This window comes from Danio rerio, chromosome 23, assembly GCF_052040795.2.
Source record: "Danio rerio strain M-AB ecotype USA chromosome 23, GRCz13ab, whole genome shotgun sequence".
Classification (NCBI taxonomy): domain Eukaryota; kingdom Metazoa; phylum Chordata; class Actinopteri; order Cypriniformes; family Danionidae; genus Danio; species Danio rerio.
This window is the reverse complement of record NC_141043.1, coordinates 44,590,780-44,618,764: the sequence shown is the minus strand read 5'-3', so window position 1 is coordinate 44,618,764 and position 27,985 is coordinate 44,590,780. Positions and strand designations below refer to the sequence as shown.

Sequence of the window (27,985 nt, the reverse complement as noted above, 5' to 3'; positions counted from 1 at the left end):
ACTAATGGATATTTTATAGATGTCTAATATTTGTCTAATAGACATCTAATAGACTAGTGGATGTTTTATAGACGTCTAATATACGTCTAATAGACATCTAAGACTAATGGATGTTTTATAGACATCTTATATACGTCTAGTAGACATCTAAAAGACTAATTGATGTTTTATAGACGTCTTATATACGTCTAGTAGACGTCTAAAAGACTAATGGATGTTTTATAGACGTCTTACATGCGTCTAATAGACATCTAATAGACTAATGAATGTTTTATACATGTCTTATATACGTCTAGTAGACATCTAAAAGACTAATGGATGTTTTATAGACATCTAATATACGTCTAATAGACATCTAATAGACTAATGGATGTTTTATAGACGTCTTATATGCGTCTAGTAGACATCTAAAAGATTAATGGATGTTTTATAGACATCTAATATATGTCTAATAGACATCTAATAGACTAATGGATGTCTAATAGACGTCTAAAAGACTAATGGATGTCTAATAGACGTCTAATAGACTAATGGATGTCTAATAGACGTCTAATAGACTAATGGATGTCTAATAGATGTCTAATAGACTAATGGATGTCTAATACACCTTAATAAACTTATAGGGAATTTCACAAGAAAAAGCAATGGTGTGCTTGGTTTTAACGTAACTTTATTCTTTTATGAGTTATTTACAAGCCCCCTTACATATACTAATGTGCCAAAACAGATCGTTAATATCACCAAACATTCCCATTTTATTAAGGTGTATCCATATAAATGACCCACCCTGTATACATATGAGGTAACAATATGAACCCTTTAAGTTCAAATATATACCTTTCAAAAAGGTACCACTCACGGCACAGCTTTCGTACCTTTTTTTCTGGGAGTGTATGGAAGGTATGTTTTCGATTGACAAAATTTATTTCATAAATGCATATTTAGAAAAAAAAGATTGAGCTCAGACCACAGCTATAAGGTTTTCTCAAGATCACAAAGCTTCTGAAAAGGGATAGTTTCCCCCAAAATTTAAATTATGTCTTCATTTACCCACCCATCATATCTTGTCTCAAATTTGTTTAAATTTTTTCTTCTGTTCAACACAAAAGAAGATATTTTGATAAATGTTGAAAACCTGTAACCATCAACTTCTGTAGTGTTTGTTTTCCTACTATGGAAGTCAGTGGTTACAGGTCTTTTGGTGGTGGTGTGGAGAGACCCCCCTCATGATTGTGAAGCGCTTTGGGTGTATGGCCATACACAATAAATGCGCTATATAAATACACATTACACATTACATTTAGCTTTGCCACAATATCTGCGTTTTGTTCAGCCAAATAAAGACACTTGAGAGTGAGCAAATGCTCATTTTTGGGTAAACTATCTCTTTAAGACCTAAAAGGCCTTCAGAAATGTCCATTCGTAATCAATGGTAATAAAAGATGAACCTTGTGTTTGTGCCTGCTGTTTTAGATGCGGTACTTCAGGTACGTTCTGTTGATCTCATAAAGACCAGGAAAGGACAAAATCGACAGGAGCATCACACAGACGCCTTCTTTAGCAATCATCTAATCATCCGCAGAGGACAGTGTTTCCAGATGACTATTGAACTGTCAAGACCTTTAATTCCAAACAAAGACCAACTATACCTGGAGCTCAGACTCGGTCAGTCATGGCTTTACTATATACAGTTGTAGTCAAAATTATTAGCCCTGCTGTGATTTTCCCCTCCAAATATTTCCCAAGTGGTTTAACAAAGCAAGGACATTTTAATAAATATTTTTTTATTCTGATTAAACTCTTATTTGTTTTAGTTTCTCTTTAGTTAGATTTAAGCTCAATATTATTAGCCCCCTTTGGAATTTTTTCTCGATTGTCTACAGTAATACAATGGCTTGCCTTTCAATGTCACTTAAAGCTGAGAACAAGTACAGTATCTGTCAAAATAAGTTGTAAAATATGATGTACTGTCATCATGGAAAAGACTAAATAAATTAGCTATTCAAAATTAGTAATTAAAAATATTATGTTTTAATATGTGGTGAAAAAAATTTTTATCTCCGGCAAACAACACTCGGGAAATATTTTTATAAGAATTAAAAATTCACAGAAGTAGTTTTCCTTTTGACTTCAGTATATAATTTATTTATTTATCATACTGTATAAAATTATTGGTCATATATTTGAACAAATATCCCCTGATGAGAAATAAAAATAAAACCATCCAGTTCAAATGCTTTAGAAATAGCTATAATGGAAAAATATTGTTTTAATGAAAAGTAAATTGCTTTAATCAGGCTTTGCTGGTAAATTTCTGCCTTACAGTATAAAATGTAGTAAAATGTGCAGGTTTGACTGTTAAAATTTGATAGTTTGTAATAGATTTTGTAAGATATTTTAAACTATAAGAATGTTCTGTGATGGTTTCTGTTTTTATTCCACTAGGAAGCACAACTTGTAATTGTAATCATTGAAAATTTGTTGAGTATTTAAATATTGATTTCTATTTCTATACTGAGTATGTCTAAATACATGACAATATATTCAAATGACGTATTTTATTTAACAAGTTACAGTGCAGACATGAAAATATATGTTACAAATATGTCAACACAATCTTTATGAATACTAAAAATGGCATATTTAATCGAAGTCCAAATTATTTTCCCTCTATTGAAATTTTTATAATACAGTTGAAGTCGTAATTATTAGCCCCATGAAATACTAGCCCCGTTTATTTTTTCCTAAGAGAAGATTTTTCCAACACATTTCTAAAAATAATAGTTTTAATAACGCATCTATTATAACTGATTTATTTTATCTTTGCCATGATGACAGTAAATAATATTTGACTAGATATTTTTCAAAACACTTCTATACAGCTTAAAGTGACATTTAAAGGCTTAACTAGGTTAATTAGGTCAATTAGAGTAATTAGTTAATGTTAATGATGGTTTGTTCTGTAGACAGTTGAAAATATATACAGCTTAAAGGGGCTCATAGTATTGACCTTAAAATGTTTTTTAAAAAATTAAGAACTGCTTTTATTCTAGCTGAAATAAAATAAATAAGTCTTTCTCCAGAAGAAAAAAATTTATCAGACATACTGTGAAAATTTCCTTGCTCTGTTAAACATAATATTTCTTTCTGATAATTTATTTTTATTTATTTTAGTCTGGCTGAAATAAAAGCAGTTTTTCTTTTTATTAATTTTTTAAGATTAATAAAATTACTATCTCTCTCTATATTATTTCGATTTTCACCCGAACAAACCACTGTGTGCAAATAATTAATCTAGTTGAGTCTTTAAATTGCACTTTACGCTAACCACTTGTAAAATAACTTGAAAAATAAGAGGTAAAATATTCTGTACAGTCATCATAGCAAATATAAAAGCAATTAGTTATTAGAAATTTGTTATTAAAACTATAATGTTTAGAGATGTGTTGAAAAAAAATCTCAAGAGACAGAACAAGAAAAATAAGGGAAATGTTTTCAAAGGAATAAAAATTTCACAAGACAGCTAATAATAGACTCCAAAGAAATATGCTGTTTTTTATGATGTGTTGACATATAAATAAATAAATAATAAATAATAAATAAATAAATAAATAAATAAATAAATAAATAAATAAATATCTGTACCGTAACTTGTTACATAAATTGATAGATTTAAGATATATTGCCATGTATCATGTTTCTACTGTATTATATAATGGCATGAGCAGCCATCTTGTATTTTCTGATTGTTGTCTGGATGTTTTGCAGGTAATGTAGTACCAGCACACCGGGACAGTTTTGTGAGTGTTCCAATAGTGTCGGAATTCAAGAAAAATGCTTGGGAGGCAAAGATTATCGAACAGGCAAAAACCACCATCAAACTATCAGTTTACTCTCTTCCGACGGCTTGTATCGGACAGTACAAGCTCACTGTGGTCACAAACTGCCCAGCGGGAAAAGCCACTTCACCGTACACACCTGACAATGACATTTACATGCTGTTCAACCCTTGGTGCAAAGGTACTATCTAAAGAAAAAGAAGATATGTGTAATCCATTAAACTTACACACAATGATTTCTGCTGCTTGGCCAAGCTACTTATTTAAATTGAGCTGAAACAATTTGTCACCTTAAAAAAAAGAAAAAGAACAAAAAAGGTTATGAATTGCCGTGAGATAGCGTTGGTTTTCTTAAATTGCAGCATGTTAAGCTCTCTCGGCCACTGTAGCATAGTAACAAACACTATTCTTGTGATTTTATTTGGGACAACTTGATTGTTTTATGCAGTTACATTTGTTAAGCTAACTTAATCGGTTTGTGTTGGGACAACAAAAATAAAAGATGATGTCATTGTGTTGCTGTCAGATGACCCGGTGTACTTGAAGGATGAGGCTGAAAGAAATGAATATGTGCTGAATGATATGGGCAAAATGTACTATGGTACTGAGCAACAGATTGGTACCAGGACCTGGAATTTCGGTCAGGTAAAATATGAATATTTGATTTTTCAAACACAGAAAGTTTGTTAAATGTATGCTATATTTATATATGAAATTACTGTACATCCACAAGAAGGGTTCATGAACCGGAAATAAGTTTTTAATCTGGGGGAAAATCCCAGACGAGCCCCCACTTTATGTTACGACCCTGGTCTGGGGTGTCAAGGAACACACCACCATAATTTATTTATATCTTTTAATTTAGAAGAGATGGTTGTTGATTTAAGAACTTGTGGATATTTGGACTAGATTAAGCAAGAAAAGTATTTTTTGCAGTGGCATTAAAAATATATATCTTTAAAATGTGAATAGATTTTATTCCAGCTATAAAACTAAAATAATAGTTTGTCGATATTATTTTTAAAAATAAATCATTATTATTTTTAAATCATTATTATGATTATTATTTAATAAAATAAATCTTTGTAGAGAAGACAAATATTATAAGAAATACTGTGAAAATGTCCTTTCTGCCTTAAACATCATGAAATATTTGAAAGGAAAAAAATCACATGAGGGCTAATAATATTGACTTCAGCTGTATGATAAAATATATTTCAGTAAAAATAACATGTAGGCTATTTCACTTTAAACACCGATACAGTTGGAAAATATATCCAACAATTCCAATACAGTTAAAAATCTTTTAATATGACACTTTTTATGATAGCTATCTTGCTTTAATCTTTCTTTGACTGTAGTTTGATGAAGGCGTCCTGGAAGCGTGTTTCTTTGTGTTGGAGAAGAGCGGATCTCCATGTTCAGGATGGGGAGACCCTATTAATGTAGTGAGAGTGATATCTGCACTGGTGAGTCTTTAGTCTCTGATCTGTCTATGCTTTTGTGTTTTTTACAGAGATGTGTTTCTGGGTAAAGAGATTTGAGTCAACATTATTTCAGTCTGAATTAAATCCACTCCTAATCCCTACCCCTAAATTTTAAAGCATAGTTTGCGCAAAATTTTTTTAATTTACTCCTGATTTACTAATGTTTTAGATATAATAATATATTATTTTAAGTTGCTTTTTAAAAAGTTTGCTGCTGAAAGTTTATTTCTCTTTTGTAAATAGTTTTTTTTTTCTTCTGCGAGGATCTTTTAATTCCTGTACAGAACAAACATAATGTTATTGTAAATGTAGAAAAATTATTTTACTGTCCCAAGAAATCTCTGAATATTAAAACTAAATATTGATGCAGTGAATGAATTAATAACCGAGCCAATAAATCAATAAATAAAAAACATACAATTAATAATAATAATAATAATAATAATAGTAATAATAATAATAATATTAATAATAATAATAATAACTGTAATAATAACAACAACAACAACAACAACAATAATAATAATAGTAATATAACAACAATAATAATAGTAGTAGTAATAATAATAATAATAACAACAACAACAACAGCAATAATAATAATAATAGTAATAATAATAACAATAATAAAAATAATAATAGTAATAATAATAATATTAATAATAACAATAATAGTAATAATAATAATAACAACAACAACAACAACAGTAATAATAATAATAATAACAATATTAATAATGGTAATAATAATAACAACAACAACAACAACAATAATAATAATAATAATAATAATAATAATAATAATAATAATAATAGTAACAACAATAATAATGGTAATAATAATAATAATAACAACAACAACAACAACAACAACAACAATAATAACAATAATAATAATAATATTAATAATAATAATAATAATGATAACAATAACAACAACAAATAACAATAAATATTTTGTAATTCTCTGAATTAATAACAAATAATCCTTACCACAAATTTTGAAGCCATTTTTGCATTATTGCATTTTTGATGGTGTAATTTTGTGGATGTGTCAGGTTAATTCCAATGACGATCAAGGTGTGCTGATTGGTAACTGGCAAAACAGCTACGAGGGTGGACTTTCTCCCACGGCCTGGAGTGGAAGCAGCGCCATCCTGAAACAGTACCACAAAAGCGGAGGAACTCCTGTCAAATTTGGACAGTGCTGGGTCTTTGCTGGAGTCACCAACACTAGTGAGTGCACAGGGTACAATTCATGTATTAAATGGATAGTTCACCCCAAACTTTAATGATGTCATCATTTACTCATCATTCACTTGTTCCAAACTTATTTGAATTTCTTTCTTCTGTTAAACACCAAGGAAGATATACTGAAGAATGTTGAAAAATATCTGCCATTGACTTGATATTTTTGATTTAATACAAAAAAACAAAAAAACTTTTCTCAATTACAATTTTTGTTTTGTTTGTGTTCTAAATAACACTTATTTAGTCAAGAAGGAATTTCTATACAGGTTAGAAATATTGTTTTGTTTTCAGAATTGCTGTCTGAAGTGAGTTTTTAATATTTTTTGATAATAAAATAATCTGTTGGTTAAGAAAAATAATCTTTGAAATAAGGATATTTAATCCACTTTTTCTAAGCTTGGTTTAATTTATCTCTTCTGATAAACACCAAGGAAGATATACTGATGAATGTTGTAAAATCTGCCGTTGACTTCCATAGTACATTTGTTCAATGCAATTGAAATTAAATTTGTCTTGTTTTTAGTCTAAATATCTAAATTTCCAAGTAGGACTCACCGCAGAGCCACATGGGCAGAGCTGAGCTCCAGCAAGGGGGAGCTTGAGCTCCAGCTCTTTTATTTTTTTTTTTATAAACTTTTATTTAGAAAAGAAGAAATGTAAAATATAAATCAGGAAGTAATCTGTAGAAGACTGGAATACAATAATATACAATTACAAAGTGATAAGAACAATAAGTAAAAAAAAAGTAATAGAAAGAGGAAAAAAAGAGAACATAAAGAAAGGGGAAGTACAGAATTAAATTAAATAAAAAAATACAGAAAGCATTAATTACTAACATACTTAAAGCATGATATTTTCATAAGTTTCTATTAACTTGCAGAGTTTTTTGTTGTCAGATAAACAAATAGCTTTAATCAAGGAATCAATTTCAATTAAAAAATGGGCAAATGAGGGTAGGATTTAAGAATTTTTTGTTTTTGGATAAAGAATTTTGCATATAATATAAAAAAGTTATATAAATATTCTTCATCTGCTTGAGCTCCAGCTCCTTGCTGCACTTCTACATGTGATGTCACTGGAGGTCGGGGTTAGCAGTGGGTTTAGTTGTATGCATTAAAAAACAGTTTATAAGAGGAGGAGCTGGAGCTCAACCTCCCCTCATTGGAGGTGAGCTCCACTCAAGTGGCTCTACAGCGAGTGCCTTCTCAAAACTTCTTCAATCAAAAGCATTTTCTAGACAAGTTGCAAATATTGTTCTGTTTTCAAAATTGTTGTCAAAATAAAGTGAGGTTTTCCTTAAAATGAGCCAAATAATCTGCTGGTTGGGTAAGAAAAAGAATCTAGTTTTCAGTTCAAATTATTGAACTGGCAAATTATTTCGCTTGTTCTAAGTAAAAACTCACTTAATTTTTACTTATTACTTCTAAAAGAAAAACAATATTTCTAATTTGTCTATAAAAGCTTTTTTATTACTATTATTTTTTATTATTATTTGTTTATTTGGCAGCGACAGTGTACATTAATTAGCATTTCTGCAAATGTACCAGAATTAGCAGCCTGAAGTTTAGTGGCTAATTCATACGAATTCGTAAGAGTTCAATCGTACGAAATTGTACAATTTTAAAAAGGAGGCGTGGCACCTAACCCCACCCCTAAATCCAACCATCATTGGGGAATGAGCAAATCATACTAAATTGTACGAGTTAGATCGTACAAATTCATACGAATTAGCCACTAAATCAAAAAGTTACGAATTGCCGTGAGATTGTGTTGGAATTAGCCAAAGGGCTATTTTTCATCTGTTGTCCCTGAAAACCAATACAAGAATTATACAATCAATCAAATATAGTTAAAAAGTACTAAAATATACATATGTATGAATATATACAAATTAAACTAAAACACCAACATTTTGTAATAGAGATAAAAATAGTTGAAATACATTTAAACGACAAATCATTAAGGTAGGCACAAATGGAAACATGCTTGGTTCATTCTAATAGTAATGATGAGACGTCTGATCCTCTATGAACCAGATTTTTAAATGTTTTTTAAACATATTAAAGGCGGTTGTATCTCTGATGCTGCTGGGGACATAATTCCACTCCTGTGCAACTGTAACTGAAAAGGCACCCTGTCCAAAGGTACTTTTCTGAAGTGGGACAATACAGTCTTCTTGATTTAAGATTTTTTAGATATTTGAACTAGAAACAAGACAAAAACTGTAAGAAATGTTGTTGTTTTTTGTTTGCAGTATACTTAATTTTGTCTTAGTATTTCTGAAAACATGTATGAAGATCAATGGCTGCTTTTTGCCAACATTCTTCAAAATATCTTCTTTTGTGTTCAAGTTTGTGTTCAAAATGTTTAAAACTGCTTAAGTGAGACTAAATGGTGAGAACATACAAATTTTAGGGTGCTGTCCCTTTAAAATAACTGGCTTTCTTGTTAGTAAAGTAAGCTATTATATGAGTAATCAATTAACACTTACACGACTACCAAAATGTGCATATGACTGAATTATAGTCGTCATTCAGTAGGAATTATAATTAATCATTGTTAAAACACTTAAACCAGGTTCCCTGAAGTAACATGCAACATTTTTTAATGCATTGCCCAATGTATCTGCACTTAACACAGGACTTTAATTTTATTTCTATCACAAGCTCAACAAAGCTACATTTGACACTCTTAATAGTAAAGCTAATTCTGTCAAACCATTTCACTTTAAAACACTATATATATTTAAAACACTGCAAAATCACTTTAGTTATTCCCAGAATGTTCAGGTTTAAATGAGAACCATATAGGAAAAATATACTAAAGTAGTTTGTAGTAATTACTATAGTGTTTTTGAACCACACTATATAAAAAATGTATTATAGTATTCTCAACACTTTGTTAATGAAAGCTACATCATACTGTATATTAACTGCATAAAGTCAATTGATCAACTCTAATAAATACTGTAGTATGCTTTAATTTTACTACATGTGGTGTATAATATACTCTAAGCAGTTTTGGATAACTTGTTGTGTTACCATAGAATCATTCAAGTCATTTGCTATAGTGTGGTTCAAAAACACTATTGTAATTCCTATAAATCTCTAAAGTATGTATTTTTCTTGTGGAAACGTGCTGTGTTTTCTGGGTCAAGTGTGTATGTATGCCTTGTCCTATCTTTTCAGCACTCTTCAAGTGTTTGAGTTCCACCCCTTAACTGTAGTTTTTAGATCTGCTGTGCTGATTTGTATATTGTAGCATTTATTGCTGTATTTTTGGGGAGATTTTAAATAAATGACTTGTATTTATTTACAATTACTTTTATTTAATAATTAATTTATGTGTTTGTTTGTCCTGACGATCATATTCGCCAATCACTGACAAGATTCTTGAGCGTGTGAACAGGGAGTTGCCAATCAGAGACGCCCAAGACACCATCGCGCTAAAGATGGTTGTTCATCGCGTGGTCACTCGGTCCTTTCGGAGATAAATAAACGAAAGCGTAGTATTTTTGTTACAAGTCTTCAAGTTTTGTTAGTGTGTTATTTGCGATGTTGAAGAGCTAACGTTACTTGATGGTTTAAGGCGCGTGACCGGACAATTTAACGTTAAAACGAATTAAACGTAAACGTTACACTATGACACCTAAGTTGACATTTTTTTGTACCAAATATAACGTTAAACAGGACCAGTAAGACTGAATTTTGAGGTAAAGTTGGTTTGTCTTGAACAATAACAACTTGTTAAACGGTCTCTCTATATTATTGCTGCAGCCAGAATTCTAACCAGAACCAGAAAATCAGAGCACATCACACCTGTCCTCAGGTCCTTACACTGGCTGCCAGTTACATTCAGAATAGATTTTAAAGTATTATTACTGGTCTATAAATCACTAAATGGCCTAGGACCTAAATACATCACAGATATGCTCACTCAATACAAACCTAACAGATCACTCAGATCTTTAGGATCATATAAACTAGAAGTTCCAAGAGTTCAGTTAAAGCAGGGTGAATCGGCTTTTAGCCACTACGCCCCTCGCTGCTGGAATCAGCTTCCAGAAATGATCAGATGTGCTCCAACATTAGGCACATTCAAATCAAGACTGAAAACACATCTGTTTAGCTGTGCCTTTACTGAATGAGCACTGTGCTGCGTCCGACAGATTGCACTATCATGTTTTTCTCTTCTTCTTCATTCTTTTATATCACATTTTACCTGTTTTTATGTTTTGTTTTGATGCATTTTTATTATTTGTTTTTATTTTTATTTTACTTGTTTCTTTTATTCTTGTTTATGTAAAGCACTTTGAATTGCCATTGTGTATGAAATGTGCTATATAAATAAACTTGCCTTGCCTTGCCTTGCCTATTTACCTTAGTACTTTGAATATACGGTACAATAAGTGGTAATTTTGCTCTCGTTTTCTCCCAGTGTTGCGGTGTTTTGGCGTCCCCACACGGCCCGTCTCAAACTTCAGCTCTGCTCATGACACTGATGTTTCTTTGACAACCGATGTTTATTTAGACGAGAAACTGGAGGAGATAAAAGACTTAAACCGCGATTCAATCTGGTAAGTACAATCCTGTGTTGTTTACTATATGTTTTGTTGGTGGTGGTGCTTTGTATTTTTGTTTTTAACATTTTAGCAACATTTGAGTTCTTGTCATTTTAATGGGGAGACCATGTTATGCACGTGGGACTTAACATTTTTGAATAAGCCAGCACAAACTCTTCTGGTGAACATTTATACATTAAGCCATTGACATCCATAGTAGGAACAAAAAAATACAATGGAAGTCAATGGCTGTCCCCTCCTCCCTCAGCATTCTTCAGAATATCTTATTTTGTGTTCAGTTGAAAGGGATATAGAACAAGTGGAGGATGAGTAAATGATGACAGAATTTTCATTTTTGAGTGAACCATCCCTCACTGTAAAAATACTGAGTTTCACCTAATAGTTTTTACAAATGTTAGTGGCTTAAAATCAAATAGGTTGTCCCAAAAACAACTTAAGAATTGTGTTATTTCAACCCATTTTAAATAAGTAGTTCGAACAAGCAGCAAAAGTCATTTTTGAGTGCTTTTGAGTTTTCTGCTTCTCTCTGTAGGAACTTCCATGTGTGGAATGAGTCCTGGATGACCCGGCCGGATCTGCCTGCAGGTTTTGGAGGTTGGCAGGTTGTTGATGCGACTCCTCAGGAAACCAGTCAGGGTGTTTTCCGCTGCGGACCCACATCTGTAGCTGCTGTGCGCAGTGGACAGGTCTACCTCAAATACGACACACCCTTCGTTTTTGCTGAAGTATGACTTTCTTTTCTGTGATTTAATATATAATCAATCACAAAGTGTTTAATCATGTAGAATAGTTGATGACAATTTCTTTCGGTTGCATGCAATTTCGCTACATACACTGCAAATTCATGTAGTTTTTGGCTTGTTTCTAGTCCAAACATCTTAAAATTATTAATGAATAAATAAATTATGCTTTATTTTAGAAATAATATGTGATTTTTGCCTTAATATAAACAAAATAATCTGACAGCGAGGTAAGTAAAATATTCTTGTTTTCAGCTTTTTTTTTGCTTACCCCATTGACAGATTAAAAATATAACCTAATTCTGACTTCTTTTTTCTAAAAACAAAACATTATTTTTTAATCATCTAAAATCTACAAATGTCTTTATTTATTGTAAAAGCATTTTCCGTTGGATAACTATGCTTGTGTTTTAAGTACTCCTGAGGTAAACACATCTATATTATTAAATAATTAATTAATCAATTGATCAATAAATAGACAGAGCTGCCAAAACAGCTCTAAAAGGAAGAATGAAGGAGTGCAAAATTCCACCTTTAGATTTAAAGCCACTAATAAAAGGCTGTATTCTTAACACACGGCAAACCGAGTGGGATCAGTGTTAAGAAAATAAACCTTTTTGAAATCCATCCAGTAGTAGGAAGGCATCAAACTATTCTTTTGACTCAAAACATGAGACATAAGATGTCGTATTGAACACACAAGGCTGGACATTTACTAAAAAGTCCCCCAAAATGCCAATATTGCAACAGAAACCAGCGTTAAACATATACTTTAGGAATTCCCTATTTTTTTAATGTTGTCAATCTGGAGAGACTTAAAAAATCTAAAGTAAACCTTAAAAAAAAAACTTATATAATATTATTAATATTATTTATATATTTTATGATACATAAATAAACAATCATATATATGAACAAAACAAAACAAAACACTAGACATGAGTGCATAAGTTTTTAATCCTTTACGTAACTAAGGTACTGGAATGAAGGCATGTTGGTGGTAAATGTTTGTCTGTGTGTTGTAGGTGAACAGTGATAAAGTGTTCTGGCAGCGGCAGAGTAACGGCTCCTTCACAGTGATTAAAGTGGATGAAAATGCTGTCGGACACTGCATCAGCACCAAAGCTGTGGGCTCAGATCAGCGAGTGGACATCACACACCTCTACAAACACCCAGAAGGTCAGAACAATAAGCAAATGATCAAACCTTTACCGTACGTTCACACCGAAAGTGGCGAGAGCGTCCAAGGTCGCTCTGGCCGCCCTGGCGACAACACTGTCTGCCTTCAGCTCCGGCAGCGAGAGCATCAAAACTCGCTACATTGCTCTCGTATTTAAAGGGGCCGTTGCAGCATATCAGTTACATTCCTGCATAAAATATGCTTCTAGGGTGAAAATGTTGCGCACTTCTTATCAAATTCATTTAACAATGTAAGATCAAGTTGCGTGTGGCTTTGCTCTATTTATCCAATATGTGTCCATATGTCTGAAATATCCTGAAGCAGCAGTACTGTTTTGTACTGTCACGTCGCATGAGATTCCCGCTTTTTTAAGATAAATTTATATAACATTAATGAACATCAGTAACTCGCCAGTAAGTTATTTAATGCATGTTCCTGTAAAAAAATATCGTAAATAATTGGAAATCCGCCGACGCAATCATCAAACCCTTGGGAACAACTGTGGTCGGAACCAAAGTTCACAGGTCTGTGTTCTCTAAATTCCTATTAAGCAGTGGATGTCTTCATTCTGATTGCTTGCCGCCGAACCGCGTCATAGCTCTTACCATAAAGTTTACTTGATTTCCACTATGCTCGACGCCCACGCCAGAGAAGATGCGGCGCGCTGCTCCTCGCCGCCGGCTCTCATTGAAAGTGAACGACTTCCAGCTACTTTGATGCTCTCAACGCTTTCGGTGTGAACGTACGGTTATGTTAGAATTTATTTATTGCTTTTTTATTTGCAATATGTTAACAGTTATTTACAAAATGTGGTAAAAAGCTCTATTATTAGTTATTAGGGATGTAACGGTATCAGAATTTCACGGTACGGTAATACCTCGGTATGAATAGCACGGTACGGTGTTTATTGAATCATTTACAGGAAAAACATAACTAATGAAAATACTCGACAAAAGTGCCAAAAGTGTCAATGACATACAAATTAGCCATCTATCTGTAAGCTTTGAAACAGAAACTTCAATTTTTCATTTTTAATAACAAAAAATTATTAAACCATGTAAAAAAATAAAGTTTCAATTTAGTATTGTTGAAAACTCACATCAACACTTAATCACATTCAACATTTAATCACTCACTCACTCACTTAGATAGAGATGGTTTTTTAAGGAAAATTATCATATAACTATAATCTGGCAAAAGCTGGTATCTCTGGGCATTTACAATGTCCCCTGCAACAGAAAAAAAACCTCTCATTTGGGACTGAGGTTTCTGGGACAGAGATATGACTTGGCCCAGGTTGACATCAGTGGGTAACGTTGTGCATTGTCTTTCCACCACTTGAGACGACACCACTTCAGACTTTACAGACCTGAAACTTGCCTATAGCACTTATTCGTTGTTGCTCTTAGTTGTGTAAATTGCTTCCTTGTCCTCATTTGTAAGTCGCTTTGGATAAAAGCGTCTGCTAAATGACTAAATGTAAATGTAAATGTAAGCCATAAGTGAGATAGAGGTCTCTTTGTGGTACAAGTCAATGTCTGTACCAATCTGAACAGTGTGCTGTGTTTCTGCAGTCCCCATGACTGTTATTAGTCGTATTCCCCGACTTATGTTTCACCACAGTCTGGCAGTGCCTGCATACTGTTTTTGTCTTTGTCTGTCACCTTTTCTCCTTTTCGTATCTTTTTAGAAAGAAACCGAAATGCTTCCACACATCCGATTTAAAACCCGCTTTAGGTTCGATCATTTCCAGCTCTTTTTCATCCCCGCTACTAGCAACACACTCCATTTCCACATTACTGGATCTGTTGTGACAACAGACCGCAAAGGATGATGGCCACGCCTGGGCTGATGGGAATTGTAGTTTCCGCTACCTCCCGTTCGCTTCATTCGCCTAAGCAAATTTTCTCAGAAGACCTATAGTTTTATCGAGTCATGCGACTACGGTAATATTGAAAAAAATTGCTACAAATTTACAATACTGTTACATCCCTATTAGTTATTATTTTGGTGCTGAAGTCTGCTTGAAATCAAAAATTTACTGCTTCATTTATAAATGTGCAACAAATTCCAATCTGCGCCAGATACAAATACACATGAGATTTTGTCGCAGCATTGTAAATGAGCATTTTCTATCAGGCTCCTCTGATTAGGTTCAGAAGTTTCATTTATTATTGAAAAGGTTATTATCTAGTAAATAAAATAGTTTTTATTTTATTTTTTTTAAATATCACTTTAGACATTTCTTTGGTTTTTAACAAGGTAAATTTACGTTTGCATCAACACCAGCTAAATCCACTTCTGCTTTTTTTTTTTTTTTTTTTTTGCAAAAACCTCTAAATCCACCTATTGGGACAAGACAGTGTAATTGTTTGAAAATCACTAAAGATGCAATTAGAGTTTATTTTACCAAACATAAAACACACACAAACCACCTGAAATTAATAATACATAAATCTGTCAAGTGGCGATTCATTCCGCTGTGATAAACCAGGGAAAAAGCAGAAGGAAAATGAATGAATGAATGAATGAACTATGTCAAGTGCATTAATCAGTAACATTAAAACTGACCTTAATTAAATCTTAACAATCTCTTCTCATTTCTGATATTTGGGATTCAGATTTAATGTAAGTAGAGCCTTGTAAACATTGTAAATATTGTAAACCAAGCTTGTTACTTTTAATTAATGTAGAGTATAAACTTTGTGAAACATCAATATCTGTGCATTGTCCATTATTAGAAAAAGCTTATCAGGCGTTTAGGTAATATGAAGGAATATAAATAATGTAGAGTTTTATTTATTATAGATTATATTTATCTTTTATAAAATAGCTTACATTAGCAAATAAAACACAAGGTAGGCCTACTGGGCTAAAAGGGGGATGTCTCTGAGGCACTTTTAAAAGCTGTCATTCATTCATTCATTCTCACCATACTTAAGGTCCTGGATCTCTTTTTCATCTCTTGTTTATTTTCATAAATATAAACAAGAGATTATTTATATTATTTTATGTAAAGAATATTATTTTTGGAATTATTGTTTCTATTATTATTATTATTTAAAAACACAGAAACAATATATTTTTTGTCTTTTTGTCCTCTGTTGATTTCATGCCTGATGCATACAGTTGAAGTTAAAATTTATCGCCTTTTTCTAAAATAAAAACAGTTTTTCATTTTTGTAAAAAGATTTTAAGATCAATATTATTAGCCTCTAAGCTAAAATTTTTTCTGTTTGCCTACAGAACAAACCATTGTGATTCAATGACTTTGTAAACATTGTAAATGACTTCCTCACAATTCTGTTCTTCATGTCTCTGTCTGCATCTTCATAATGGCGAGTAACATTGCGCTCATAAATCATTACTAAATTACTATTAAGTCTTACAGTAAATAATTGATATTGTAACAACATGAAATAAACGATAAAGCATAATATAGAACGGTAGACTTTTATTTTGTCTATATATATCATCATATCACCTAGCTCTTGTGTGAACACAAATTAAGTGTGTGCTGTGTCTCCTTCATCAGGCTCTTCAGAGGAGCGCAGCGCAGTGGAAGCAGCCTGTAGTTTCGGCTCCAAGCGCTCCATCTACTTGCCCAGAAGCAGCAGCAACAGTAGTAGTAGTAGTAGCAGCAGTAGTAACAGCAGCAGCAGCAGCAACAGTAGTAGTAGTAGCAGCAGTAGTAACAGCAGCAGCAACAGTAGTAGTAGCAGCAGCAGCAGCAACAGTAGTAGTAGCAGCAGCAGCAGTAGTAGTGGAAGTAGTAATGCAGCAGGAGCAGACGTGACAGTAGATGTGGTGATGGAGGACAGTGGAGCGTGTTTGGGTCAGGACGCCGTGTTGTTCATCGTGCTGAAGAACAGGAGCAGCTCTGCTCGGACTGTGGATCTCCAGAGCCGTGTGGAGGCCGTGGACTACACTGAACACCACAAAGCCTTCCTGAGGAAAGACCAGACCAGAGCTCAACTCAAACCTCACGAGAGTGAGTGGAAAACACAGTTTCCAGCTAAAATCAATATTTTTAAAAGAGATATTTCGCCTCAATCACATTTCTGCCATCATTTACTCATGCTTCAATTGTTTGAGATTGCTATATTTTTGAATTCTTATTACGTTTTTATTTTGTTACTATTTTTTAAATTTGTTGTACACTTCAGGTTAGTTTTAATTTGTTTCATTTAATGGTCGTTAGTCTTAGATTCGTTTTTATTAGTGCTGAGCAAAGAATAATTGCATCAAAAAAGGTTGTTTTGACATAATATATGTGTGCATTATATACAGATGAATTCAAAAAAAAAATTTCAAATATTTGCCAGATGATTTTTAACAGAGCAAGAAATTGTTCACAGTATTTCCTATAATATTTTTTCTTCTGGAGAAAGTCTTCTTTGTTTTATTTTGGCTAGAATAAAAGCAGTTTTTTAAACTTTTAAAGTCAATATTTAAGCAATATTTTTTAATGGCTGTTACCGCTGTTATACAATAATTTGCCTAATTAACCTAGTTAAGCCTTTAAATGTCACTTTTTAAGCTGAATTGTAGTATCTTGAAAAATATCTAGTAAAATATAATGTACTGTCATCATGACAAAGTTATTAGAAATTATTTTAAACTATTATGCTTAGAAATGTGTTAATACAGGGGTAGGTGGCTAAAAATTCAGAAAGGCTAATAATCCTGATTTATATCTGTAATTTATATTACATATTTAAATGTATCTAAATATATATCTAATATATATCTAAATATAAATTCATGCAAATGAATGAATGCATGCATGTTTATATTGATATATGCAAAATAAATATAAGCAGTACACACACACATACACACAAACACATTGTCAAAACTAATTTTTTATTTTGGATGCGATTAATCGTAATTTATTTTTCCCAGCACTTTTTTTATTTTTTGGTGAACACATTTCTATTTATTTATTTTTTCTAGTTTATCAGTTAACCGAACAGGTTTTGTGTCGACCTAAGTTTAGCATTTAATAAAAAAATATTGTTTGAACAAACACTGAATGGGAATCTATACAACTGCAATGAATAAAAGTAAAAATTCTAAAGAATTCATACAAATTTCTTCAGACATGTAAACATGCTTATTTTTTTGCAAATGAAGAAAATATAGAAGATGGGTAGTTTTATGTTTATATAGAAATTATGTTTGTATTTAATAATGCTTGTTTCAGTTATCGAAAATATTTTCTTACCAATAGTTTGACTTAAATAGTTTGGCTTGACTTGTTCCAAACCTGTTTTGTAAACTAAGTGAATATTGTGCAAATTATAAATAAATATTTAAATGGAAGATTATTTATTTAAATATCCACTAATAGATTTCTGCCACAAACATGTAAACGCTATATATAACAATTCTTTTTTAACATTAGAACAGAAGGAATTTAATATTTGGGGATTAAAAAAAAATAATTTCAAAAATATTGTGAACTAATTTTTTATGGTCAAATCCCTCTGTAAAAACCTTTAGAATAGAGGTGGTTTGGTGTCTGTATGAGCTGCTTAAATGTAGATTACTGACTCGTTACAAGAGAAAAAAAAATATTATAAAACAAACAGCCTTTAAAAAAATATGTATTGTTATCAATATCCATTGTGACATGATAAACTAATTTCTTTTGGATGTTTTCTTTTTATTAGACAAAAAAAGTGTGTAGAACTTTTATTCTAATGTCTTGTTGACCTAAGAGTGCATAAATAACACTGAAGTGAGTCATATAGTGTTGTACACTTGTAAATCTAGACCAAACCAAATAAAGAGAGACACTGCAAGCAAAAACTCTTTTAATGCACACAACGACATCTCTAAAACTAAATAATATTCAAATAAGTATTTCAAAAGTGTATAAATAAAACTTGATGTAATTCAGTAACTGGATATTTTGTGCTGAAGTTGTAATGCTGATGTGTGTGTGTGTGTGTGTGTGTGTGTGTGTGTGTGTGTGTGTGTGTGTGTGTGTGTGTGTGTAGTTCAGTCTCTGGAGTGGATCCTGCAGTATGAGGAGTACAAGGAGGAGCTGGAGGGTCAGACGTCACTGCTTCTCTCGCTGTCTGGACGCATCACTGAAACCAAGCAAACTCTGGTCAAACACTTCACCTTCAGACTGCGCACACCAGACCTCGTCCTCACTGTGAGTCCACCGCAGACAGCGGTTTAAATATGTCTGTGTTTAAAGTCTGCATGAAAGGGAAGTTGCTGAGATACTTCCAACTGAACATTGAGTCGAGAGCAGGGCTTTATTTTTGCACATCATTTCCTCTCAGTAAACTAATGGTAAAACACAGTCACATCACAGGATTAGATCGTTTATTAATGATATATTTTAATGTTATTTATACAATGATGATAATCATGCTATTTTACATTTGATTATTCAGTTTCTGTATTTAAATACTCTTTAAGTTACTCTCCCCAGCAAACCTTTTTATTTTAACACTGTCATTTTTATTATAGTTTATGCAGATGCATAGAAAAAGACTTCCCACCCAGTCGATCTAAATGACTGAAATCTTTTCAAATAGAGCTATTCAATTCATCTGGTGAAATGACATTCATATCGTAGCAAAACGATGTCAAATTATTCCCATGTCGTGTAGCCCTAAATCACAGGTGTCAAATCCAGTTCCTGGAGGGCTGCAGCTCTGCAAGGTTTAGCTTTAACCCTAATTAAAAACACATGATCAAACTAATTGAGCCCTTCAGGCTTGTTTGAAACCTACAGGTAAAGCTGCGGTCAAATTAGAGTTTGAGCATGCCATATTCTGTCATGCGGCGCTGCAAAAAGGAGCCCGATTAAACAAGCTTATTAGACATTTAAAAAGCGAGCGATTGCTCCATGTTTTCAAATTTCTGTCCAGAAAGGTCATGATTTGATCCTCGATTGGTCTCACGCAGTCAAGTGATGCGATTTGTCAGGTCAGGGCTTATCAAGCTTGAACTTTGCACCGCAGCAACCTGCGAAACTTCACGCATAACCCCGCATTTCCGGTCTGATGCGTGCACATGAATGAAAGTCTATGGGAGGAAAAGCCCAGTGTGATCGCAGCTTTAGTGTGTTTAATTAGGGTTGAAACTAAACCGTACAGAGCTGTGGTCCTCCAGAAACTGGATTTGACAACTGTGCGATTAAACTGACCTTTCGTTTGCTTAATGTTGAGGGTGCTTTACGTGCCATTTGTAGGCTACACTGCTTATTCCATTTGAGAGCTTGTGTCATCTTGATTTATTAATGCATCAAATAAAAAAGAAATCAGCTTTTTTCAAAAATGAAAAACATCAGATTTGTCTTTTTCTTGTTTGGGGTGAACTGTGCTCTTAATGTGTGGTCTGCAATGCTCTCTCTCAGCCTGTAGGTGATGCTGTGGTGGGCCAAGAGCTGAAAGTCAAACTCAAGTTCCAGAATCCACTGGTCTCTGTGCTGAGAAACGTCATCTTCCGGATGGAGGGACTGGGACTGCAGCACGTCAAAACCATCCACTATGGGTAAGAGTAGGGCTGGACAATGCATCCAAAAATTTTATTGCGATAATAGACATGAACAATGGACCCATTTCACAATCCTGTTATGATGCGTTTAATGGTCATCAGCATCTTAAATCCTTGGAAGTTTTTAATATTTAGATTTTTTTTAAATGTATGAACATTTCTATGTATTGACAAAAGACAGATTCTAATGCAGCACCTGAGACAGAAAAGTGAATTTAACATTATTCTCTCTTCTGTCTGCTGTTTTTAGTCTTGCACATTGGTTTCCTTTTTCTGAAAGTCTTGATAACACCATCGTGGAGTTTGTCTTTTATTATTTGAGTAAATAAGATTGTAAAAAAAAAAAATTTGTCTGTTGTACTCTCCCATTCACTGCGCACTAAGTTTACCCAGCTGTGACGACTTCCTCTACTGAGAAACCTGGAATGGCGAAAAGGGTCTAAATACATTTCATGTTTTAAAAATGGCTTCTGCTTTTTAAAAATATATTTAAATAGTTTCTTTTCCTCTTATCAGTGATATCACAGGTGGAGCAACGGTTCGTCTGACAGAGATATTTGTCCCCAAACGCTCAGGCCCACAGAAGCTTCTAGCAACTCTGGACTGTCCTCAACTCACTCAGGTTCATGGAGTCGCAAATATCCTGGTTAAACACCGCTGAAGATGAACATGCTCTTCCTCTAGTGGCTGAGTTTTTTTTTTGTTTTTTTACAAATTTGAATGCGATCTGATTTTGGAGGTGCTAAATGAAACATAATTTTTTTTGTGAGTGTGAAAAGTTTACCATCACAGATTGATGATGCTATTGTACTGTTTTGTTGGAATAAATGTTATTAAACCAGTTTGTTCACTGATTATTGCACTGTTTCTTACAAAAGAAGTTGTTAAAAGGAACCAGTTGCAAAGCATTTCAACACAGGGCTCGAAATTGCGACCGTTTTGCAAATGCAGGTGAAATTTTATCTATGCGACCTCAAATTTTGTTTAAGAGCATTTGTGCAAGTGCATAAGATAGTTGTTTTCACATGCGTGGAATTAGGAGGCATTCACACATTAGGCATCGTTGTACCTAAAAACACCACTCAGGAATGGTTTAAAATAGTTGACATGTCAACTTGCTGCAGTAAACAAAGCCAGCAATGCTTGTCCTGCCTTCAAGCTCTTCTTATTGGTCCACTGCGCTAGAACAGACCTGAATGGATTGGTTCATATCAGCTGTCAATCACGTATAAGTCTGGATCAGAGAGAATGAAAACAACACTGACAGATTTAGTTTCAGAAACCACCTAAGGTTACAAATAATCACACATCTGATTAGTGATCATGTAATGAATGTCAATCCAGCATTTACACTTTTCGAAGAGGGGATAAAAGACTTTCAGTTTTTATAGTGAGCTATGAAAATGACTAAAGCATTCATCGTAACGCTACCTAAATCACAACATTAAGCACAAGATTTTCAAACGTTATTTAATTGTCAGGATGCTGTCAGTCATACGACTCTAAAGAGCATGCATTTACTGAGATGAAGCTAATATTACAGCTCATGAAAAAAAAAAACTATAGCTGTTAAGATTACAAATGCAAATAATAAGTTATATGTCAATATCATACAGCAAGTGAGAACAGCAGTTATTATTGTTAGTTCAGTTCGTTCATGTCAAACAGTGTGTGCAAGGCCAGTGACCGCATGCAGATTTTTGTTTGTTAGTTGTGATTAGAGTGTTAATCTATAATCTGTTAATATAAAATGTGTAGTAACTGTGCTCTTCATTTTTGGTGGGTGCGACTAAATTTTGTCTGGTGCGCCTGAATTTTAAGTTATTAGCAGCGGTGCTACCAAGAAAAAAGGTTAATTTCGAGCCCTGCAACGGGTTAAATTGAAACAAAATAAATCCAAGGAGCACAAGTGAAACACTCTAAACACAAATAAAGACACTTTTAACAACACAGACGTTTTGCAGATTAACACATTTGTTGCTGTAGAAATTGAAGTTCTTACTTTAGGATAAATACTGTAACAAATTCCCTGACTTGCACAGAGAAGCTGAATTTCCATGATCCCTAATGAGGGAAAAAACAGTACAGCGCTGCTTTGCATAATAGTAAAATTGTTTTAGCATGAAGTTAGTTTCAACATAATAATCCACTGCAGACTTCAGAAAAATCTGGTCACACTTTAAATTAAGGTAGCATTAATTATTGTATGAACAAGACTAGGAGAGCATTTATTAATCAGCGTTCAACATTTATGAATACATTGAATGCTCTATAAATTAACAATGTGCAACTGTATTTTCATAGACAAACAACAATAATTGTATTGTTCATGTTAGTAAATGCAAAAAATAACTAATACAACCTTAATGTAAAGTGTTACCACAAATCTGAGAATCCTACTGTTTTTGTGTGGTTGTGAATTTCTCCCTCCCACATCTGATAGCTCCATAGAAGCTTTTCATCTACTTTTAACACCCAGTTTTTGTAGTGGTCAATCTGAAAACAACACTCACGAAATGACAACAAATGTTTTTGTTACTTTACACTTTGTACAGGGTTTCTGCAGATAACAATGTCAAATTTAAGACCTTTTTAAGACCATTAAGTATTAAATTTAAGACATATCACAAAATCAAAAACATGCATACACAAAGAAAACAGGCAAAATAACAAAATTTTTGGTAAAATAAATGTATTCAATTTGAACAGTAAGACAGATTAGATGCACCACTGAACAGTAAAGTTAACCTAAGTTAACAGACAGTTAACTAGTAAAAACAAAAATCTCTGGAAACATACTGTGCCTTCTAATATTCCATGACCTGTGGGAACTCTATACTTCACTCTTCAAGATGAATTACAAGGAAACGTGTTGTATCTACAAGAACAAGAGCATTGAGAAGGGCATGATCAGCACAATCACCTTCATTATGATGCAAAATCATGCTGAAAGTGAAAGCCTCAATTTTGTCATGACATTATGGCCTGTATAACAAGCATAACCTTTTGAGTCCTAGATGAGCGTGTCAAGCTGAATATCACCTCACAGTGTGTTTCAACTTACATCTCAATAAAAGTGTACTGAGCAATGCAACATGCCAAGATTTAATCCTTGTCCATTAAATTAAAAAGTACAAATTTATATGATGCTAAATTAATGTAAAAAAAATCAACTTTTTTTGAGATTGACAAATACATCATATCTGCATATAAAGCAAATATTTTGGTTCACAAATGACACAATCAACATGAACTCATTCTGATAAAAGAATAAAAAATAGATGTTTAAAGAAAAGAAATATTGCTTCATTGAAAACTACTTTTCGTTAAACAAGACAAAAACTCTGATTGTAGTGACATTTTTGCTCTGAGCCACTATCTTGGTAAGGATCATGCTTATTTTACGCATCAAGTCAATTAATGCAAATACAGATGAGGGCTGCTCGATTGAGAGAAAATTCATATTTACGATTATTTTAGTCATAATTGTAATCACAATTATTCAAAACGATTATTATTCGCCTTTGTGAATTTTAATATATATATATATATATATATATATATATATATATATATATATATATATATTTTTTTTTTTTTTTCCCAAATGATGTTTATAAGAGGAGTTTTTCACAGTATGTCCTATAATATTTTTTCTTCAGGAGAAAGGCTTTTTTGTTTTATTTTGGCCAGAATAAAAGCATTTTTATTTTTAAACCTATTTTAATAGCTCAATATTATTAGCCCCTTTAGGAATCTATATTTTTGATTGTCTGCGGAAGAAACTACTGTTATGTAATGACTGGCCTAATTACCCAAATCAAGCCTTTGAATGTCACTTTATGCTGAATACTAGTATCTTGAAGAATATGTAGTAAAATATAATGTACTGTAATCATAGCAAAGATAAAATAAATGAGTTATTAAATCTTGTTTAAACTCTGCTTTAAGCATCTTCACTGTAAGAAAAACTTAAAGGTCCGTCAGTCAAGAGCAGTAAAGGATTTGCTCCTTTTGTTGTTTGATTAATGATAAAAACAGTCGGCAGCAGGAATACCGCGCGCTGTCACTTTAAGAATAGTGCGGCTCTGATATGGTTTCTCTTTCACATCATGTCTTTTGATTCTCAACTTGTTTGTTTATTACACAAATGAGGGTTAGTGAATAATCACTAAACACTGCGCTCTGACACAAATGTGCATGTATTTGACCATTAAAGCGCTCACATTAAGATGGCGTTAGATGTGTGTGTGCTCTGCTCGTCTCCGAGGCTAAGCGCGGCGCGCACACACACAGAGCATGTGCTTTTTCACGGTTTTAAAAATAAGAATGATGCGCATCCCGTACGGAAAAGTTACATTACAGTACATGCTTTCAGTCATTTTCACGTGCAACTGAGCCTTGCAGAGCAACAAATGTGTACAACTGGAAAGGGGGCGGTATATGATGCAATAATCGTTTATCTCGATTAATGGGATCTCATAATTGTTAGAAGCCAAAATCGAAATCGGATTTTTAAATAATTACACAATCCTAATACAGACTGTCTTTTTAAATATTTGTGAAGATTGAACACAAATGTGGAAGTTATTATGATTCTGACCCTCATCACTACACCTCCAGAACCCACATCAGCCATCCAGAGGGAAACTGAACTGGACCCCGGCTTACAGTCACCCACCAATCGAAGCTTCACCACTGAACTCCACTAAAGAGTGAGAGATATTTGGGCAGGAATTGACCATGGAAAAAGTGACTGAGCAGAGCAAGAGCAAGAGCATCACCCCAACCTGATACGGAGGGTCACATGGTGTGGGAGAACAGCTCATTACTATCCAGACAGAGACCCGGTGGAAAATGACCAGTCCATCACCTGCTGAGAGTGTTCTGAGAGGTTTATTTTAGCTTATTTTGATTTGTTCTTATAATATATTCTATCTATTATTGCTGTTATTAGTTCAAAATTAATATACTACTATATTGAGGTTAAGATACCTTTTACATGAAGTTTTACATTCATATATATATATATATATATATATATATATATATATATATATATATATATATATATATATATATATATATATATATATATTAGTTATAATATGTTGCATCATAATATCCTCCTTGTATTCATTTTTTGTAAAGTCTTTATGTATGTTACATGTGTTAGCATGGGTGATGAGTTAACACGACTCCTAAGGCACAGGTACACGTGTCTACACCTATGAAAAAACATGGTTTGAGCAACTGATGAAGCATCGTTTTGTCATTCAGAGCTGTTCTATCAGCGGGAGAGTTTGTAGAAACACGTTATCGCGAGTACATGTAACAAAAAAAACGTAAACATGTTACATCGATGGAACATCGATCAACATGAGTCCACAACCACAGCACAGCAAATTTTGACTGATAAAGATATTAAAACAGACCTCTTTATGTATAGTTAGATAAGGTGATTGATGCGTGAGCTGAACCTTTTGACTATACGAGTTCGAATCCCGTTGATGACATGTAAATTTAAATTTAAAAAAAAAAGAATTTTGGTTATATACTGTTCTGCTACACATATATTAAAATCAATAATGCTCACAATGACACTGACACCAAGTATTAACAATTTTTATTTGATATGGGCATGTTTCGTTGCACTGAAAAAGTGACTAATCTGCCAATCAGCAAACGTGAATAGCTTACATCTGGAAAGGGACACCAGTTAACACTGTCACCAGTTAAACCGTAACAAAGGCATAAGAGTAGTTTGTACCTTTGACAAATGAACAATGGTTAATTTTATTGAATTGTTTATAAAACAGAAGACTCTACAGTATTATTTTACATTTTATTGTTCAATTAATGTATACCTGAATACAGTTTGACTGCTCGGAAAACAATAAAACACTTTATTAAATAAGAAAATAATTTTTTATTTGTATCTTTTTTTATTGAATTTATATATGGTTGTAAGTTGTTTATTATATTTTATGCACTCTCTTACAGAATCAATAAATCAATCTGAATGATACATTTTTTTTCAAATAGTCTAACTCAGTGGTTCTCAAACTGTGGTACGTGTACCACTAGAGGTACGCGGAGGAACATGTCATATATTTACATGCAAAATATATTTAAAAATGTATCACATATTATTTATATATACAATATGATGACTATTTTTATGAGGTCCAAGCAACATTTCTAGGTTTTGATGAATAACCTACTACATGTTAATACTTTACATTTGGAGTTTTAGTCTTTTTTTTTTTAATTTTTTTTTTTACTTTTTTAGAACAGTAGTCTACCATTTTATTAGCACATTTTAATTAAAACGTGGACATTTAAATTTTTTTTTTTTTACATATAAGCACAGTACAGTGTTATTGTTCAAACTATAATGTTTAAAGTGGCTGACAATAATAAAAATTCTTAATAATAATAATTAATCTGCCTGGTTTTTGAACTGTGCAGTGCTATAGCTCCTTAATTAGGCCTACTAGGCTACTTTATTTAAATACTGTTCATTATGGTGGTACTTGGAGAGACAATTCTTTTCTGAGGTGGTACTTTATGAAAAAAGTTTAATATATATTTAAAATATATATGAATACAATTTCACTTCGATTACAGTTAAACCAGCGGTTCTCAAACTTTTTTCAATTTTTGCGATATATATATATATATATATATATATATATATATATATATATATATATATATATATAGCAGATTGAAAGAATATTGCAATGTTATATTTTTGCCATATCGTGCTGCTGCCCTAGTGAGAATGTTTGAAAATGTTTGCAGGCATTTAAGTTATTGGAATCTCGGGAGGAAGGTTTTGGATTGGGGTAAAGTTGTTTAATTTAGTACATTTGGTAAAATAAAATATCTCAAACACCGTAATGATTCTTAAAGGTTAATGTTCAAACAGTAACATTACACGGTAACTCAAGTGAAATCAATGACCCCTTTAAAGCCTTGAACGTTCACAAATCCAGACTCGTAATAATCTGTACATTCACTTTTCAGTTTTTCATCATTAATAACACAAACCTCACTTCACAAATCTATTAATTTGCTGTCTAGAAGCTGTTACAGCGTTAAAATCCAACTCATTCTCGACGTTTTAATTTAGTTTTATACTGTAACGTTGTATGGTTTGTATCGTATGGAGACGATACTAATTGTACTTAACTCTTATTTCATACACTCAATGCTTTGTTCATTAAATTTTAGTACTTTGTTTGGACAGCACACTTACTGTTTTCGTCGAAGGATGTTTCTTTATCTTTTATCCTTGTTTGGGTCTAGGTTGCTATGAGGTGGCGTGGAGAACACATGTCCTCCATCTCCGCGGTCACTGGCAAACGGTTTGAAGCGAG

The 27,985-nt window shown here is 32.8% G+C and overlaps 2 protein-coding genes and 1 long non-coding RNA gene across 7 annotated transcripts in view; 1 reads left to right on the top strand and 2 right to left on the bottom strand.

The window, feature by feature from the left end:
* LOC147838282 (uncharacterized) overlaps nucleotides 1–11,152 on the bottom strand; it is a 60,964-nt gene extending 49,812 nt beyond the window's left edge. For 2 of the 4 annotated variants that reach the window (XR_015523999.1, XM_087307801.1), the window contains exons 1-2: nucleotides 10,957–11,152; nucleotides 6,320–6,483 (exon numbers count right to left, since the gene is read on the bottom strand). The gene's annotated coding sequence lies outside the window, so the exon portion shown is untranslated. The remainder of the gene's footprint in view (nucleotides 1–6,319; nucleotides 6,484–10,956) is intronic. The other 2 variants (XR_015523996.1, XM_087307805.1) reach the window with 1 other exon arrangement.
* On the top strand, nucleotides 1–21,454 carry tgm1l5 (transglutaminase 1 like 5). 2 transcript variants are annotated; one of them, XM_087307785.1, is made up of 13 exons: nucleotides 1–1,201; nucleotides 1,305–1,665; nucleotides 3,769–4,020; nucleotides 4,366–4,484; nucleotides 5,201–5,308; nucleotides 6,385–6,562; nucleotides 11,015–11,153; nucleotides 11,692–11,884; nucleotides 12,925–13,078; nucleotides 16,615–17,070; nucleotides 19,085–19,245; nucleotides 20,461–20,597; nucleotides 21,117–21,454. In XM_087307785.1, exons 2-13 carry the CDS (start codon nucleotides 1,443–1,445, stop codon nucleotides 21,259–21,261), a joined length of 2,265 nt encoding a protein of 754 aa, XP_087163911.1. In that variant the 5' UTR covers nucleotides 1–1,201; nucleotides 1,305–1,442; the 3' UTR covers nucleotides 21,262–21,454. The 2 variants fall into 2 exon arrangements, with proteins under 2 accessions (XP_087163911.1, XP_087163910.1); XM_087307784.1 differs by lacking the exons at nucleotides 1–1,201; nucleotides 1,305–1,665; nucleotides 3,769–4,020; ... (1 more) ...; nucleotides 5,201–5,308; nucleotides 6,385–6,562 and adding an exon at nucleotides 9,999–10,289.
* Nucleotides 18,882–27,973, bottom strand: LOC141380560 (uncharacterized). The gene is made up of 3 exons (XR_015524056.1): nucleotides 27,865–27,973; nucleotides 23,405–23,478; nucleotides 18,882–19,177 (listed from the first exon to the last, which is right to left on the bottom strand). It is a non-coding gene; the product is annotated as an uncharacterized LOC141380560 (long non-coding RNA).
* Nucleotides 27,974–27,985: the final 12 nt, after the last annotated feature.

Excerpts from the sequence above, each read along its gene's own strand:
- tgm1l5 (XM_087307785.1), top strand. The coding sequence starts at position 1,443 with ATGAACCTTGTGTTTGTGCCTGCTGTTTTAGATGCGGTACTTCAGGTA. Across the intron at positions 4,485-5,200 it reads GGACCTGGAATTTCGGTCAG|TTTGATGAAGGCGTCCTGGA; the intron begins GTAAAATATGAA and ends CTTTGACTGTAG. Across the intron at positions 11,885-12,924 it reads CACCCTTCGTTTTTGCTGAA|GTGAACAGTGATAAAGTGTT; the intron begins GTATGACTTTCT and ends TGTGTGTTGTAG.